Consider the following 15,154-nt stretch of genomic DNA (forward strand, 5'->3'; position numbering starts at 1 on the left):
CGAAACGGTAGCGCGCCTTCCTTTCAATTTTTTCATCCGTATTCTCATCTCTCCTTGAGTTTTTTTTTCAGTAATGATAGCTTACATTGTAATATTGCCACGTATCCCCTGGGAAATACATATGATTTTATCCTCTGTTCACAACCCTGCATTTTAGTTTAACTTTGACCGGCAGTAAAGCATTAATGATGTTCCTATAAAACTTTTAAGTACCTGAAACAACCTTATCTTTAGTGCGTACTAGCGAAGAAGAGAAAGGCTCAGTAACATATACGTTGCTATGGATGAGTATTACTTCTAGGTTACATAAAGCTTACATCTTCATATCAAATATGATTTGAACGTATAATACTGGCTCGCAAAGCTTGCGTTATATCCTAATTGCAGCGTGTTCCCCTCCCCCTCCCCGGCCCTTTTACCTCTCCATCTCTCTCTCTCTCTCTCTCTCTCTCTCTCTCTCTCTCTCCCTCTCTCCCTCTCTCTTCTTCTTCTCTCTCTCACTTCTACCAACTCGACTCCCTGTTTCTCTTCTTCAGTAGATGGTTGTCATGGGGATCGGTGTGGTCGAGTTTGATGGAAGAACCTCCTCAGGAACATATAGCACTCCTGCAATGAAGAATTGAAGATAATTAGCGGGGATAGTTAGGAGCAGGATTCTATAACAGATGACTACATGCAGATGGTATACTCATTGGCCTCTTTCAGATTTGGATTTTAAAACACTCTTTTTTTCTTTTTCTTTTTTTAGACCTGAATCATCGCAAATCTCGCCTAAGCAAACGTCCCTTCGGTACGAATGCACCGCTACTACGTAGAAAACTACTCATTTTTTTTTTTTTGACAGTGACATTGCGTTCACTAGTATTCAAGTATACTGATACAGCCTGTATGTATATCACGTTCGAAACCTATAATTTGTAAGTATTATTTAGAATATTTAGTCCTAAGTACAGAACATGATTTTAAAAAGCAGGCTATTCGAGGAATAGACCATGATGCCTCATACGTACACACGTCTCCACAAAAAAAAAAAAATGCATCAAAGAGTTTTAAGTTTAGTTCAGTTAATCATCGGTTGCATTATTTCTTGTTTCTTGCCGTTATTAATGAATGATGTGGAAGATGAGATGACTTACCAGCGATACAAGCCGTCATAAAACAGGCGATTGTTCCAGCGACGAGTGCTCTGATAGCCACCGCGGCAAGATCGGCCCGTTTCTCGGGAGCAAGGGGTGTCAAGCCGCCAAGCTGGATACCTATAGATCCAATGTTGGCGAAGCCACACAGCGCATACGTGGCTATCACCTCAGAACGCAACTGAAAAATGAATTGAATAATCAGTGAATGAATCTCATACAAAACATAAATCATGATAGTGACCTGACCACAAAATCGAGCCGTGCGTTATACTAAATTTTAGAGTTTATTTTAGAGTTGCAATGATTTAGCTATGCAGACTGTGTAAGTCGCTGCATTATTTACATAAGCAATGATATCAATGATTCCATGTTTGGTTTTTAATTTTAAAAACTTACAATTCTACAGCTTTCAGATTTCAGTCGGCGTCTAAAAAGAATTGAAACAACTTAAGTTGTGGTTGCCGGACTTCATTGTTCTCATCAGACCTAGCTTGAGCACGGAGAAAAGCTTCTCTTTGACTTATCTGAATTTGTTTATGTTTTTTTTTTTGGGGGGGGGGGCATGATCCGTGGAATTTTGGGGGACTGTTAGTAGATTGGTCAAACTTCCATTTCACGAACAACGAAATAGAATCATAATGTTGGTTGCCGAGGTTAGCCTGATCACTCTGCTCTTAGAGCACCTTGTTACAACATCACAGTTACCGGTACATCAACCAGGTATCCATAATCCGTTTATACACCTTGGTCAAAAAGGACTCCGTGAATTACATATCTCGTGTAAGTATGAATACATCAGACAGACTATGACTTTCCGTGGTATCTACCAACTCACCGACAAGGAAGGCTCAAGCCCGTTCTCCCTGTTCTCAATCAATTTCGCCAGCTCATCGTAGGCGACGAACTCGTTGACGAACGTCTTGATTCCGATGAGTTCGGCAACTTTCCGGCAGTCGCTCCACTCGACACCCATGATGAAGGCAAGAGGCATGAAGACGTATGAACATATAAGCTGAAAACAAAATGAATTATTCATTAATTGTACATGATTGTATTGTCACATTTGCTTGTATTCATAAATCATCGACAACAGACACCTAAAATCACGGCACAATGTATTTCATTATCGTCATCGATAGTATGTAATTGCAGATTTGGTGAACTATACATGCATAACTTATGATTTGTTCGCTATACAATCTTTTCATATGCGTACTAAGGATTTACTCACATGAAAACTCTAACTTGGAGCGATGCATGGTCTTGAAATATCAGAGAGCAATATATAAAATCATATCAAACAATTTACATGTACATAAATACAGTGTTCCAACATAAAATGCCCAGTTTACGGCTGGACTGATTTCTCAATCTGTCTCAAAACCATTCTTATAACCCTCTGTCTGTTACCGTAACTACTTATTCATAGATTTGGATGCAAAATCTGTGCTCATCTGACCCTTTTACACAGAAATAGTTAAATGTTTAGATGCGGCTTTATACTTTCATTTTTAAACTTAATTTGTTCCCCTTGTTTACGCTATATACTCCCGTTTGCCTAATTACTGACGCAACTGTTATACCCTGACATAAACTTAGCTGCCATTTATTCAACGTTGTTCAAGTAATCTCTCCACTCTCCAGCGGCTTCTACTACCAGTGACACACCCACCGCCCACCGTATCGGGTTTTTTTTTTCAACACATCATTCTCTTCATTTCTCTTCAAGTGTACGCCTCTACACATCTCAAACATGGGCTCTCCTCTAACCCTCTTGAGATCACGATTTTAGCACGTATTGATACCGTACATATTAGCCTTGCCTTAAGGTGTGATTGGATTAACTCTGTACCGTCCGTAACATCCTCGACACCTAGTTATAAGTCATAGCAGTGAGGTGGAAAGTTCCTCCCTGCGTGGTAGTAGCGTACCTTGTCGTGAGAACAATTCCTATAAACACGGGCTTGACTCCTACCGTTTGATCCCGGTAATGGCGTTCGTTGCGATTTTCACCGTTTCAACGGGATATCATCCATCTTTTCCCTTCATGTCATTTATACCTCTCCCTAGACTACATAGCTGCCCCATTCGTTGCAACTCTTGATAGATCACTTTGGTTTGGAATGTATTTTCTGGATGATGATAACCATTCCCTGTCAATATTCCTAAACGTCAGCACACCAAACCTCGATCTAGGAGATATTAAACAAAATTGTCAAAGGTCCCACTTATGTTACTTGACACCTTATCTGAAGTCGTGCTTTGCTCTCTTTGGACGAGTATCGTGCGCCTGTAGAATTTGACTGTTTCTTGTAAAGCAAGACATTGCTCAAATGATATTTATTTAAAGACTTTGCCTACCTCGAAGGTAAGCTCTGGGTAGCCTACCAGACCGCCGAAGTACCCCAAGAGAGCGTTGACCAAGGCGAGGAGCGACAAGAAGGCAATAAGGTTGGCTGCGATGTTGAGTACCAGTGGTATGGCCATCGACGCTCCGTTCGAAGCGGCTTCCACGAAATTACGCTCGCTCCTGAAAAGATTTTAAATTGCACAGTAACCTAATTTTCGGAGACAATTGTCTCTGGATAAATTATTCTCCATCGTGTTTCCACCTTATGTCTCAAGGGATTGACATTCAGCGGTGACCCTGCAGTATGTTTGTTATGGACCTTGAATATCATAAGGACTAACCTTCAAAAATTATCTATACGTTGTTTGAGGGCATGATATCAATGGAATTTCATCAATTTGAATAATTACGCAGTAGCCGCTGCATGCTGTAAGGATTAGACCCAACACTGGTTGTCAGGCAGAAGCTCGGTGGTCTAGTGGATTTAACGACTGTCCAGTGATCAGGAATTCGCAGGTTAGAATCCTGCTTGAGTTTGAAGGCCCATCAATCAAGTGATTATTTACGTCAATGTAGGACAATTTGTCAGTTGCATTAAACAACTCGACACAAAATGCATCTAATCGATTTGAGGATGATGTTACATTCAAGTGTGAAGTGTATGTCAGGTCGTTCGTTGATCTGATCTGCACTGACAATTAATAGGTCCTCGTTGTCCTCATCATTTCGAACAATTTTGATCATTTCTATCATTACAACTGCAAAACTAAGGGAAACCAAGTTTTAAATCTTATAATATCACAAAATCCTGTCAAAAAGTTCAGTTCTCTCTCTCTTCTTTATCCTCTGTACTTTATCATTTCTTAAAACTAACATTGTCGTTTCAGCCAGCTGGTCCAAACTAACACACTAACAGACATGTGCACAATAGAGATTCGGTGGAAAGAGAGCGAGAAGCCATTCCATCGAGACACTGTCTTATTATTCTCCTCACAAGCAACACCTACTCCCCCGCCTTCCCTTCAGCAGATTTCTCCACAACAAGGAAATGCTAACGTGGGATAACTATTATCAATGGCTGATGTGGCGCTAAAATCGAGACATGTCTCCTTAATACAATCTGAACACATGACTATCTAACAGAAGGACAGACCATTAGGCCTAAAACGATGTGTCATATCCTGTTATTTGTTTTGTTTTGTTTGTTTGTTTTGACTTCTTTCTTAGGGGGTAATGCTCGACCCTTTTAGGATCTTGGGGGCGTAGTCCTCCTAACTTTTGGGTTTTCCTTCGCTTTTTTAAATTTTCCCAGTTTTCTCTACCGAGTGCGAAGGCTACAGCCCCAGCTCCCTCTATGGCCCTGTAATATTACAACCTCAACATGATAAGGAATAGTTCATCTTTTTGAATGAATTTGAATCAATTTTGCATCAGTTTTACCCTTTCTCAATGACGATATCCTCGCAGTTGGCAGTGGCTGATTTTTCCGTCTCAGGGTAGAAGAGCTTCGACACTGCCAAGGCTGCGGGGGCAGACATCACTGACGCTGATACCAGATGAGCCGCGCTGATACCGCTCAGCACGTAGGCGCCAAGCACGCTCCCAGCGATGGTGGCGAAACCACCGGTCATCACTGCATGGATTTCCGACCGAGTCATATCCTTCAGGAAAGGTCGAATGAGTAACGGCGCTTCTGTCTGTACAGTCGGATGTTTAGAAACAACAGAAAGCGGTTAAAGATGTATGATCAGCCGTTTGGGCTCAACCAAGAAAACATCTCTTTTGATTACACATGTCATTTGACAAACCGATTCTGCAAACTTAACCTCTAATCAATACTAGTAATCCGTGCTTATACACGTGTAGTTTGAAAGTTTGCATGGTGATGTAAATGAGGAAGAGAGGTTGACGGTAACGCCATGCGTATGTTGTCCTCGAAAGAATTCTTGTTTGGTGAAAGAAGACTCTGGAAAAGGGAGAGTGGAGGAGGGAAGCGACATACGGCGAGAGAAATTGTGAGGAGGAAAATAGGGCAGCAGTATGGGAGACAGGGACAGATCTGAACTGATTGACAATTTGCCCTACATCAGTGTAAACTAGCACCGAATTAATTAGTATTTCGTAGCAGCCATGATAAAAGCAAAAATCATGGGCAAACATACTCGGGTAAGATTCAAACCTACGACCTCCTGATCACCGACCAGGCGTCTTATCCACCACACCACCGAGCTTCCGCACGGCAGACAGTGCCGATTCTAATTTTCATACCATGTAGCGGGAACTGCGTAGGCCTATTTATTCAAACTAATGACGAGGAGGTCGTAGGTTCGAATCCCGCTCGAGTATGTATAGGCTACGCCAATAATTTTTCTTTATCATGGCTACTATGTAACACCGATTTATTCGGCGCCTATTTGCGTCGATGTAGGGCAAGGTGTCAATCAGTTGCAATAAAAAAGACCCAAAATTTCATCATATTTGAGCTGTAAATGTTATAAGCATAGCTTGAGAACCAGGCAAAGCGTTCGGAAGTCTGTGAGGGGAGACAGACGAAATTTAACCCTTACTTTTGTCTTTGCTTGAGTTGAAGAATATATTATTAATGCATCAAAAAGACAAGACGCAGATTTACATATACTGAAAATAGTTTCACTGTTCTACTGTGTGTTTTGTTGCATGACGGTACACTTGTATTAAACAAAGAATCACATAGATATTATATGCATTACAATTGATATCACATTTTCATTCTTCGATGTCCCACGAGAACTACGTAATATCTGTCTCAACACCAGTCTGCAAAAAAAAAAAAAAAAATGCTCGTGCACAGGTGGTAACAAGATTCCATCTTCTTTTGCTTAAGTGTGTTTTTCTGTGTTTGATTTAGCAGCATTTATTTGACTGTTTTTTTCCTTTCTAGTGTGGTATAGATAGATAAATCTCAATTCAGATTCTCCTAATCTGATTTTTCTTGCGACCTACTGAACAAGCTATTTCCTGTACTATGAGCATATAGCACGACACTAATGTAAACATTCCTTTGTGCTTACATCCAGACAGACTGTTGTGCATTCCTGTGAAGTTTCACCTAATTCATGCTATGTAATTTTGGCAATGTAATGAATAATTGCATTGTTTTTTTTCCATGCTATTTTCGTGAGAAATATGTACATATATTGAAATTGAAATTGAAATTGAAATTGAAATTGAAATTGAAATTGAAACATATGGCAGGAGTGACTACCACACCCACCTGTCCAATGAAGATGTTGCCGGCAGCGTTTAGAGATTCCGAGGCCGACGTCCTCATCGTTCTCTGCATCAGCCAGGCGATCTTCTCGATCACGACTTGCATCACGCCCCAGTAGTAGAGGATGGCGATGGCGCTGCTGAAATAGAGGACGATTGGTAGGACCTGGGTGGGGCGAGTATGACGTATGCAGAGTTATGTAATATCGGTGACGACATAAATCTACGACTGAACTTTGAATTTTCGCTAAAGAAATTGTCTGATCAACCCAAAATTCCTTAATTTCGTTGCAGTTAAGTTACATGCATAGGCCTATTACAAATACAAATATTGATTTTTCACCCAAATCACTGTCTATGAGTCCTTTAACTAAAGTGTTCATTTCATAAATTACCAAAGTCTGTAGGACTATAAAACTAGTGAAAGGGATTATATTTAACTGCATTATATTGATGTATCATGTGCGAAAGTGCAAATATTCGAGTGATTTTCTCAATACAGTGTATAGTTAATGCAATGTCTGCTTACTATAGCATGCATAATTATGACCAATAATAGGAATTTCCTTGGCTTAAGTGTATAAAGAGAAAACATAAATATAAATATAGAATGAAGACTTTAGGCTTTCGTTATCTATTCACTATCAATCATGCAGCCTTGCATTCTTCATTTTCTTTTGCTATGTGATTTCCCTTGGTCCGATACCACACATCCAGAGTGCCGTCTGAAGGCAACGTGACACAATCAATGCCAGCAAAAAGTGAAAAATCTTCACCAACGAACTGTTTAAATCATGCAAGATGCTGGGGTAAACTGCTGAATACAAACTGCCTTATTGTCTCACAAATCCATTGGATGAGTACAGTATCATAATATCAAGTATAACGCTAGTTCACATCGCAGAATAGTATGCACTCGTAAGCCAAGAAGCTTAGCAGAGAGTAACATGTCAATGTAGATGGACAGCTAAGAGAGTTGAGTGAAAGTTGAATCGAAAAACAGATACTGTCTCAAAGAAAGACAGTTACACACATACAGTGAAACAAGAATATCAAAGGATACCAAGAAAAAGAAAGAAAGGAGGACAGGTTTGTAACGAATATAGGTGTAAAATATATTTCCATGTTCATAAGTTGACTCACCGCAAAGGCAAAGTAATGCTCGTTGTAATCTTCGCCGAAGAGAAACTCCGATCCCGCCGCTGAGTAGCCAAGAAACTTCTGTACGACATCGCCGATCCATTGGAAGAGTACATAGCCGGGATATGTACGAAGGATGAGCAACCCGAAGATGAACTGAAGGGCGAGACCCCAGACCACAGGCCGCCACTTCACCTGAGAAAAAGAGGATTAACGATTTTTTTGTTGCATTTTTTTTTCTTTTCATCTTCTTTGATGTCCGCATATTCATACTGATTATCATACATATACATCGAAGAAGTTAATATTGCATATATATGTGAAATGACAATGATTACTACAGGAAAATGTTTTCCTTTTTGAAATCTCAAAAATAATAGCCCTCTAAACGAAACCTTTACTAATGCAGAGGTACATATTACACACACACATGTGCCACTACATGCTGATGCATTTATTCAGGACTGTCGGTTTCTTGACAGCATTCCTTTGCTTTAGCCAATAACTGATTTAATTTATGTATGTATGTATGTATGTATGTATGTATGTATGTGTGTATTCATTTATCTGTCTCTATCTATTTGCCTACTTTTTATTCATTGTTTTTTTTTATCTACTTCTTACTAATCCGTTTATTCATTTTATTTATTTTCTCGTCTCCCATAGAAATATATCAATATGAATTTCTACAAAAATAAGTGAATATAATATTGATATTACAATGTACAATTTTCTACAAAAATAAGTGAATATAATATTGATATTACAATGTACAATAAACGAAATTTATATGATGATTAATACAAGAGAATTCACTCACTCGGTCAGGATACTTGGAAAAGACATAGAGGAATAGGATGAAGAAGACGAGACCGGCAAATGAGACGAGCTGTATGGGGTTTTCTCTCGTTAGAAAGTAGAGACAGACGGCAAAACCAACAAGCACGACTACCAGGACAATCCTGCATGGAAGATGGTGGAGACAGAGAGATAGGAGAAAGGGGAATTGGAAGACATTAAATACATAGTTCAACAGAAATATGAAACACTTAAAATGGTTGTCAGTGTACTCCAGTAATAACGAACACGGTAATTAAAAACTCTTGTAAGTATATAAAAATTCGGGCCCCAAAGTTATTAGCTATGTGTATCTACGTATATTCGGCTATAACGAAATTTTGATATAACGAAAAAATATACATGAATAAAACTGCCAGTCCCGCAGACTTCGTTATAATAACGGAAGTCGACTGTTTATCATTCAAACGGATTACGAAGGGTACAAAGATTGGTTATTATGCTCATAACATTTTTCATAATGCATTATCATTACAGTAAATATTACTGACGCAAGCAGCACAGTTCTATTCTGACGTGGATTGTTATTTCGAGATGAAGGTTGTTTACCAGAAATAATCTGTTTGTTGGTTTTTGATGTTTTTGTTTCATATTCAAAGTTTTAATATTTCTTACAAAGCTTAAATGATTTATAGTGAACAGTACTGTCAATTTCATATAGTTTTTACTTTGTGACATAGATACCTTCTCTCACAATAATATGAAGCCTAGCTCCCCCTACGACAATATCGCAACCATTCGTCGACAAAAAAAAGACATGTTTATCTGTCATTATATCAAATTGTTGGTCTACTTTTTATTATGGGACAGATAAAAAGGAGACCAAAATGTTTGGTGAGATTATAATCATAAATCTACCCTTGGCCCCATAGATCGAAAGAAAAGTGTAGATAAAGGAAAGAATAATAGAGAGCAAAATGGGAAAGAGGGAGAAAGAGAGAGGGGGAGATCGAGGGGGGGGGGGATATACCAGTTACTCCGGTTTCATAACGCAGAGTGTTTTTATCTGTATCATACTTTGTTCATTCAATCTTATCTTTCTATGCACCGACAACCATTGTCATAGAGTCTCTCTTTGGCCATCATCTCATAAAAAGTCACCCATTTACTGTCAAGGGTATACCTACACGAGATGTCGACATCTTTTGCTCACTGCATGACAGAAACTATGCAATCAGTGATTGTGACAACTGAGACCCATGATAGATTGTTGTTGTTGTTGTTGTTGTTGGTGGTGGTGGTGGTGTTGTTGTTGTTGTTGTTGTTGTTGTTGTTGTTGTTGTTGTTGTTGTTCCTACCACTTTGCTCTGTAGAGACCTCGAACTAGGCCATTCCAAAGCGGCTCCAGAATATGCTCGTAGATCTGTTCGCCCTTGGTGTCCCGGACGAGTCCGTAGGTTACGCAGAAAACCGTCACTGCCGTGATGATGAGGATGACGAAAGCTTCGTCGAAGTCGTAGATGCAGGCGTAGATGAGATAGGCAGCATACAGACATAGCATGAAGGCGTAGATTGAGTAGCTGATGAAAGTGTGGTGTTCCGTGCAAAATGACGTGATCCGACCAGTCACGCTATAGATGTTCTGAGCGGAATTTACATCGTTTTTCGCGTTATAATATTCTTACTCTTTTGTTCTGTAGATCTTACGAGAGACATTCATGGCACTAAATACATTCGATAACCACTTTAACTAAGTAAACTGAATATCGCCGACAAAGAACGGCTCCAAATGGACTTCGCACCTGTCTCTAATTTTGCGTAAATGTCAAAAATTGACAATTATTGTTGCGAGTATGCTGAAGATATTTGCCTCAGCTGTGGCAACATTTTGCTCCTTATGTGTATTTTAGGAAGAATATACAAAGGGGCGCGTTTAAGATTTGTTTGATTACATTGGAAAATGTGGAAGAGCACAAATAATTCAGCTAAGTTATCATTATTGTGGTACAAAATCAAAAGAAACTGAAACAACAACAACTGAAGAGATTCACTTAAAGAATCTCACAGACACAGACTGACCATGCTGACTCTGGCATTATCGAAACAGCAATCTCGACATAAATCCATTAAGTATTGAGTGATGAAAACATAACTTCTAGTTCATATGGTAATAAGACATGAGCAGACAACAATACATATAACAATGACATTTACAACAGATGATTATTTGATGCTATGCTCAACTCTGCATGAGGCTGCAAATAATTATATCAACTCAGGGTGTCAGACGTTTCCAAATTGTCTAACTTTTCGTTGTGCCAGTAAACGTAATCCAACGTTGTAATCCATAGCATGGATGATGCGTCCAAATTTTCATATTCAGGCTACGCTGACTGCCAATTGAGATTCAGCATACACAGACACAGACACAGACACACAGACAAACAGACACACGCACACACATACATACACACAGACAAACAGACACACGCACACACATACATACACACACACACACACTCACTCAGAACAACAATAATAATGTTTCAAAGTCAATAACATTATATGCTAGATCACAACAACACATGTATCAATGACAACAAGAAATATCTACAGACACCAATGATAATAATTTCAAATTCTAGAAAGGTACTTGGGATGTACTGATATACTTGAAGCAGTTTAGATAGACAAACTTGAATTATCTTTGTGAAATGCTGATTGATGTGTATACCTGCCAGCACCGATTTTGGAATCCCTCAGATTCTTCTTCCTCCGTATCAGGTTTCCTGTCATCTTCCGCTATTTGACCTTGTATGTTGTTATTATCAGGACTTTGCTGGGAAGGAACAAAGACAATACATGATATAAATAGCTGTTCTTTTCACAACGAACTCACAAATCACACACGAACACACACACACACACACACACACACACACATATATATATATATACATATATATATATATATATATATATATATATATATATATATATACACACAAACACAAACAAACAAGCCTTACAGTCTAATTTATTGTACAGTATTTAGTAGAAACTAAACCTCGAAGCATTTTTGGCAACATTCCAATGAAAAAAAGCCGTTGCCTATTTTATTGAAGTAAAAGGAGCAAAACTATGAAATTTTGGAAGAATTTCCATGAATCTAGTGATATAAGAAATTGATTGCCCTTTAAAGTTCTTAAGTGTTGACATTGGTTAAAATTAATTCAACTAGATAATTTCATTGCTCTGATATACGTTTCTTATTTACAAGTACACAAATATTCACGTTTGTGATAAAAATTCCTTAAATGATAATGCAATAACTGAGCAATTATGACCTTAAAAGAGAAATCTTTATTCACTAATCTAGAGCACAGCCCAAAGGGAGAATTTCAGAGACGAAACATAACGGTCTCCGAATTTACCAATTTTAATTTAGTCATGTGAGAATTAAAAACGTTTATCTGTGCTGGTATTTGATTTTGATCTTTCGGTTGATGTCAACTTGAACGTACATGGAGTGGTATGTCCCTTCAACCTGCACATCAAAAGTAAAAATCAAAATCATCAAAATCTGTGTATTCATGGTGAATATTCCGGAGCATTGTTTGATTTCGCGCATGCGAGGAGATTGAGAACTTCATCCATTGTATTTCAGGCTCTTATTTATTAGGACAATGTATGATCGTCAAATATTTGTGGGTGTGGGAAGTTCACCAAAGTGACGAGTGGTCTAACCACCTTCCATGAAATATTTGAACTATTCTATTCATACAACCAGACTAGATGAACGTCAAACATTATTATGTGTTACCACACTTTGAACACATATCATCACGTACAGAGAGAATACGAGATGAGAGGGGAGAGATATAGTTTGATAGATAGATAGACAGATAGATATATTGGCAGATATAATATATGTACGCATGTTGTTTGGTCATATACATATAATTTGTATGTATGTATATATATATATATATATATATATATATATATATATGATATATGCAGAGAGAGAGAGAGGATGGAGAGGGAGAGATTTTATATTCTTTCTCTCCCTCTCTCTCTCTCTCTCTCTCTCTCTCTCTCTCTTTCCCTTACCGATTTTATCGATACGACGGGAGTTATCGATTCTATAGCTTCATAAGCATCGTCTGCATTAGCCGTGGAGGAACTGGCGCGATCGTCATGCAGTCCATTCTGACGGCATGGATCAATATCACCGTGATCGGTCGAGAAGGCTGGGTTATCGAACGTGGTCGATTCGGTAGAGTCACTTGGTTTTAGCACCTGTCAAATCAAACGAAATGGAAATATGTGGTAATTCATTAAACAATTATCAATCATTTCAGACTGATTTTATTTTTTTTTTTTTGATACATGGATTTGATGGACTTGAATCATATTTAAGGTCGATCCTGTGTGTACTCAGATGATACGATTTATTGAAAAATAATAATCAATTTACAATGACATCAATGTGCCATTCGATAGAATCAAATTTTCAACCGTGCATAACAGCTTCTGAATATTTATGTGCACTTTCAAACACGCATACATTCACACATACACACACACACAAACATTAATCTCATACGTAGGTTCTTCTTCTTTTTAATTCTATCTATGCAACGTCTGTACACAGTCATAAGATATTTGGCCAGGACTTGGCACATCGCAGAGCCTTCTCATTTGCCGCCATCAGCATCATTTTGGCTACATTGTTCATCAAGGCTAGGGCACTGAAGAAACTGTGACATGGTTTGAGGTGTACCATGATAGTCACAGTTTATGTTGTCATCAGCTGAATATCTCCACTTTTTCATGCTTTTGCGTCCTCCCATCTCTGTGCGAAATAGGTAGAAATACAGTTTTTTAAAGTTTCTGTCTTCAATCAAGTCTCTCATTTCAATATTTCTATTCTTCCTTTTTATGGAATTAGTGCTTATTATTATACGTTTTGGATTTTTTTTTCTGTCGTTAGGGTAGAATATTTGATTATGATTAGATGACATACAGTATTGTTACACAATCATATGTATTTGTAAGGCACATTTTCTTGAGCATGCATAGTCGAGTCTTGAAGAATGCATGAGGGTGTTACCTCTTTCATTACACCTAAAGTGCAGATTCTGGCCGTTTCTTTAGCCTTTATCGTACACTTCTGATAGTGATAATATGCCCATAAACCCGCTGTGCTGCTCCGAACGTTCGGGGGTCTTCACAATACTACGCCATCAGAGACCGTATGGACCGTATTATACTCTCTCATCCGCGTAAGTGCAGTTATGATAACACGAAGACAGCCCAGGCGAGTGATGTCCGTTATTCCGAGGGTTCGCTACTCCAAACACAAAAATTACTTATGATCTTACTGACCTAGATGTTCATTATTCCGAAATGAATTAGGGTTCGTTAATGTGAGCATTGATGGCGTTATTTCAGAGGTTCTGAATAACAAACGTTATTTTGTTTTTGGATCAACAAACCTTCGGAATAACTCTCCAGGCAATGGACTTCGATATAAGTCTCCTTGAGCATTGTTGAGCCTCCACGTGTAATAGATGAGAGGAATGGAGTGATGCGATGTAAACAATTAATTCTCTGTTATCTCAGTAGCCTGTCTCATTGGTTTGCTCTTATCAATGGTCAATAATAAAGTCCAACACTTATGAAAGGCCTACACCCCTGGAAGATACGAGCAACAGTTTCTTTCATTCTTTTCAGAGTTCAGGGAACACATTCATAATTTGCACCGGAGAATTTCTGAGTTTGACTTACATGGATGCAATGCTGATAGCAATAAAATTGTATTGGGCAATTGGAATTCCGCAAATACAGCGTCACTGAATCATACAACTCTGAAAAAAGTACCTAATGAAAACAAAAATAATAAATTTTATATTCAAATTTCGGGGAAACTTTCCACGCTTTTATAATCACAACATTGAAGTAGGCAAATTAATGTTCAATTCATTTGAAAGTTCATTCCAATAATAATAATAATAGTAATAATGATGATAAAAATAATAATTGAACAGTAGCAGTGATTGATAGATGTGTCATGGACATAATCTTGGTTGGCATGGAAGCTTTTTTGTTTTATTATTGTGGACGGATCCCAGTAATCTGAAGAAAAAATATCTTTATAAGTGATGGATATGGGGTATCATAAATCAACACAAGTCAACCTGACGCATTAACAATTCATACGCATAATGCAGTAGGTCCTGTATGTATGTAGAAGAGGTAGATTCACTTTGAAGACCATATCTGAACCACTCTTGATAATGATACTTACAATGGTTACTGGGGAACAATAAGATTTGCTTGCACAAAGACGAATAAAGCTAGATTATGATAGAATGTATATTGACATAACACTGATGGCAATATCCTTGCCGTGATTATTGGGGCCATTCTGATATTGTCGATATCGGCATTGTTTGTGGGTGTGGGTGCGTGT

General features: G+C 38.3%; 1 protein-coding gene across 1 annotated transcript; it reads right to left on the bottom strand.

Annotated features, from left to right (window-relative positions):
• Positions 1 to 532: 532 nt before the first annotated feature.
• On the bottom strand, positions 533 to 10,237 carry LOC140228975 (solute carrier family 28 member 3-like). The gene is made up of 9 exons (XM_072309233.1): positions 10,035 to 10,237; positions 8,699 to 8,840; positions 7,882 to 8,073; positions 6,743 to 6,904; positions 4,930 to 5,186; positions 3,501 to 3,669; positions 1,975 to 2,151; positions 1,137 to 1,317; positions 533 to 606 (listed from the first exon to the last, which is right to left on the bottom strand). Exons 1-9 carry the CDS (start codon positions 10,235 to 10,237, stop codon positions 533 to 535), a joined length of 1,557 nt encoding a protein of 518 aa, XP_072165334.1.
• Positions 10,238 to 15,154: the final 4,917 nt, after the last annotated feature.

Source organism: Diadema setosum, chromosome 5 (assembly GCF_964275005.1).
Source record: "Diadema setosum chromosome 5, eeDiaSeto1, whole genome shotgun sequence".
Classification (NCBI taxonomy): domain Eukaryota; kingdom Metazoa; phylum Echinodermata; class Echinoidea; order Diadematoida; family Diadematidae; genus Diadema; species Diadema setosum.

Excerpts from the sequence above, each read along its gene's own strand:
- LOC140228975 (XM_072309233.1), bottom strand. The coding sequence starts at position 10,237 with ATGCTATGTCTGTATGCTGCCTATCTCATCTACGCCTGCATCTACGAC. Across the intron at positions 3,670-4,929 it reads GATATCGTCATTGAGAAAGG|GAGCGAGCGTAATTTCGTGG; the intron begins GTAAAACTGATG and ends AAATCTTTTCAG. Across the intron at positions 2,152-3,500 it reads ACCCAGAGCTTACCTTCGAG|CTTATATGTTCATACGTCTT; the intron begins GTAGGCAAAGTC and ends TTTTGTTTTCAG.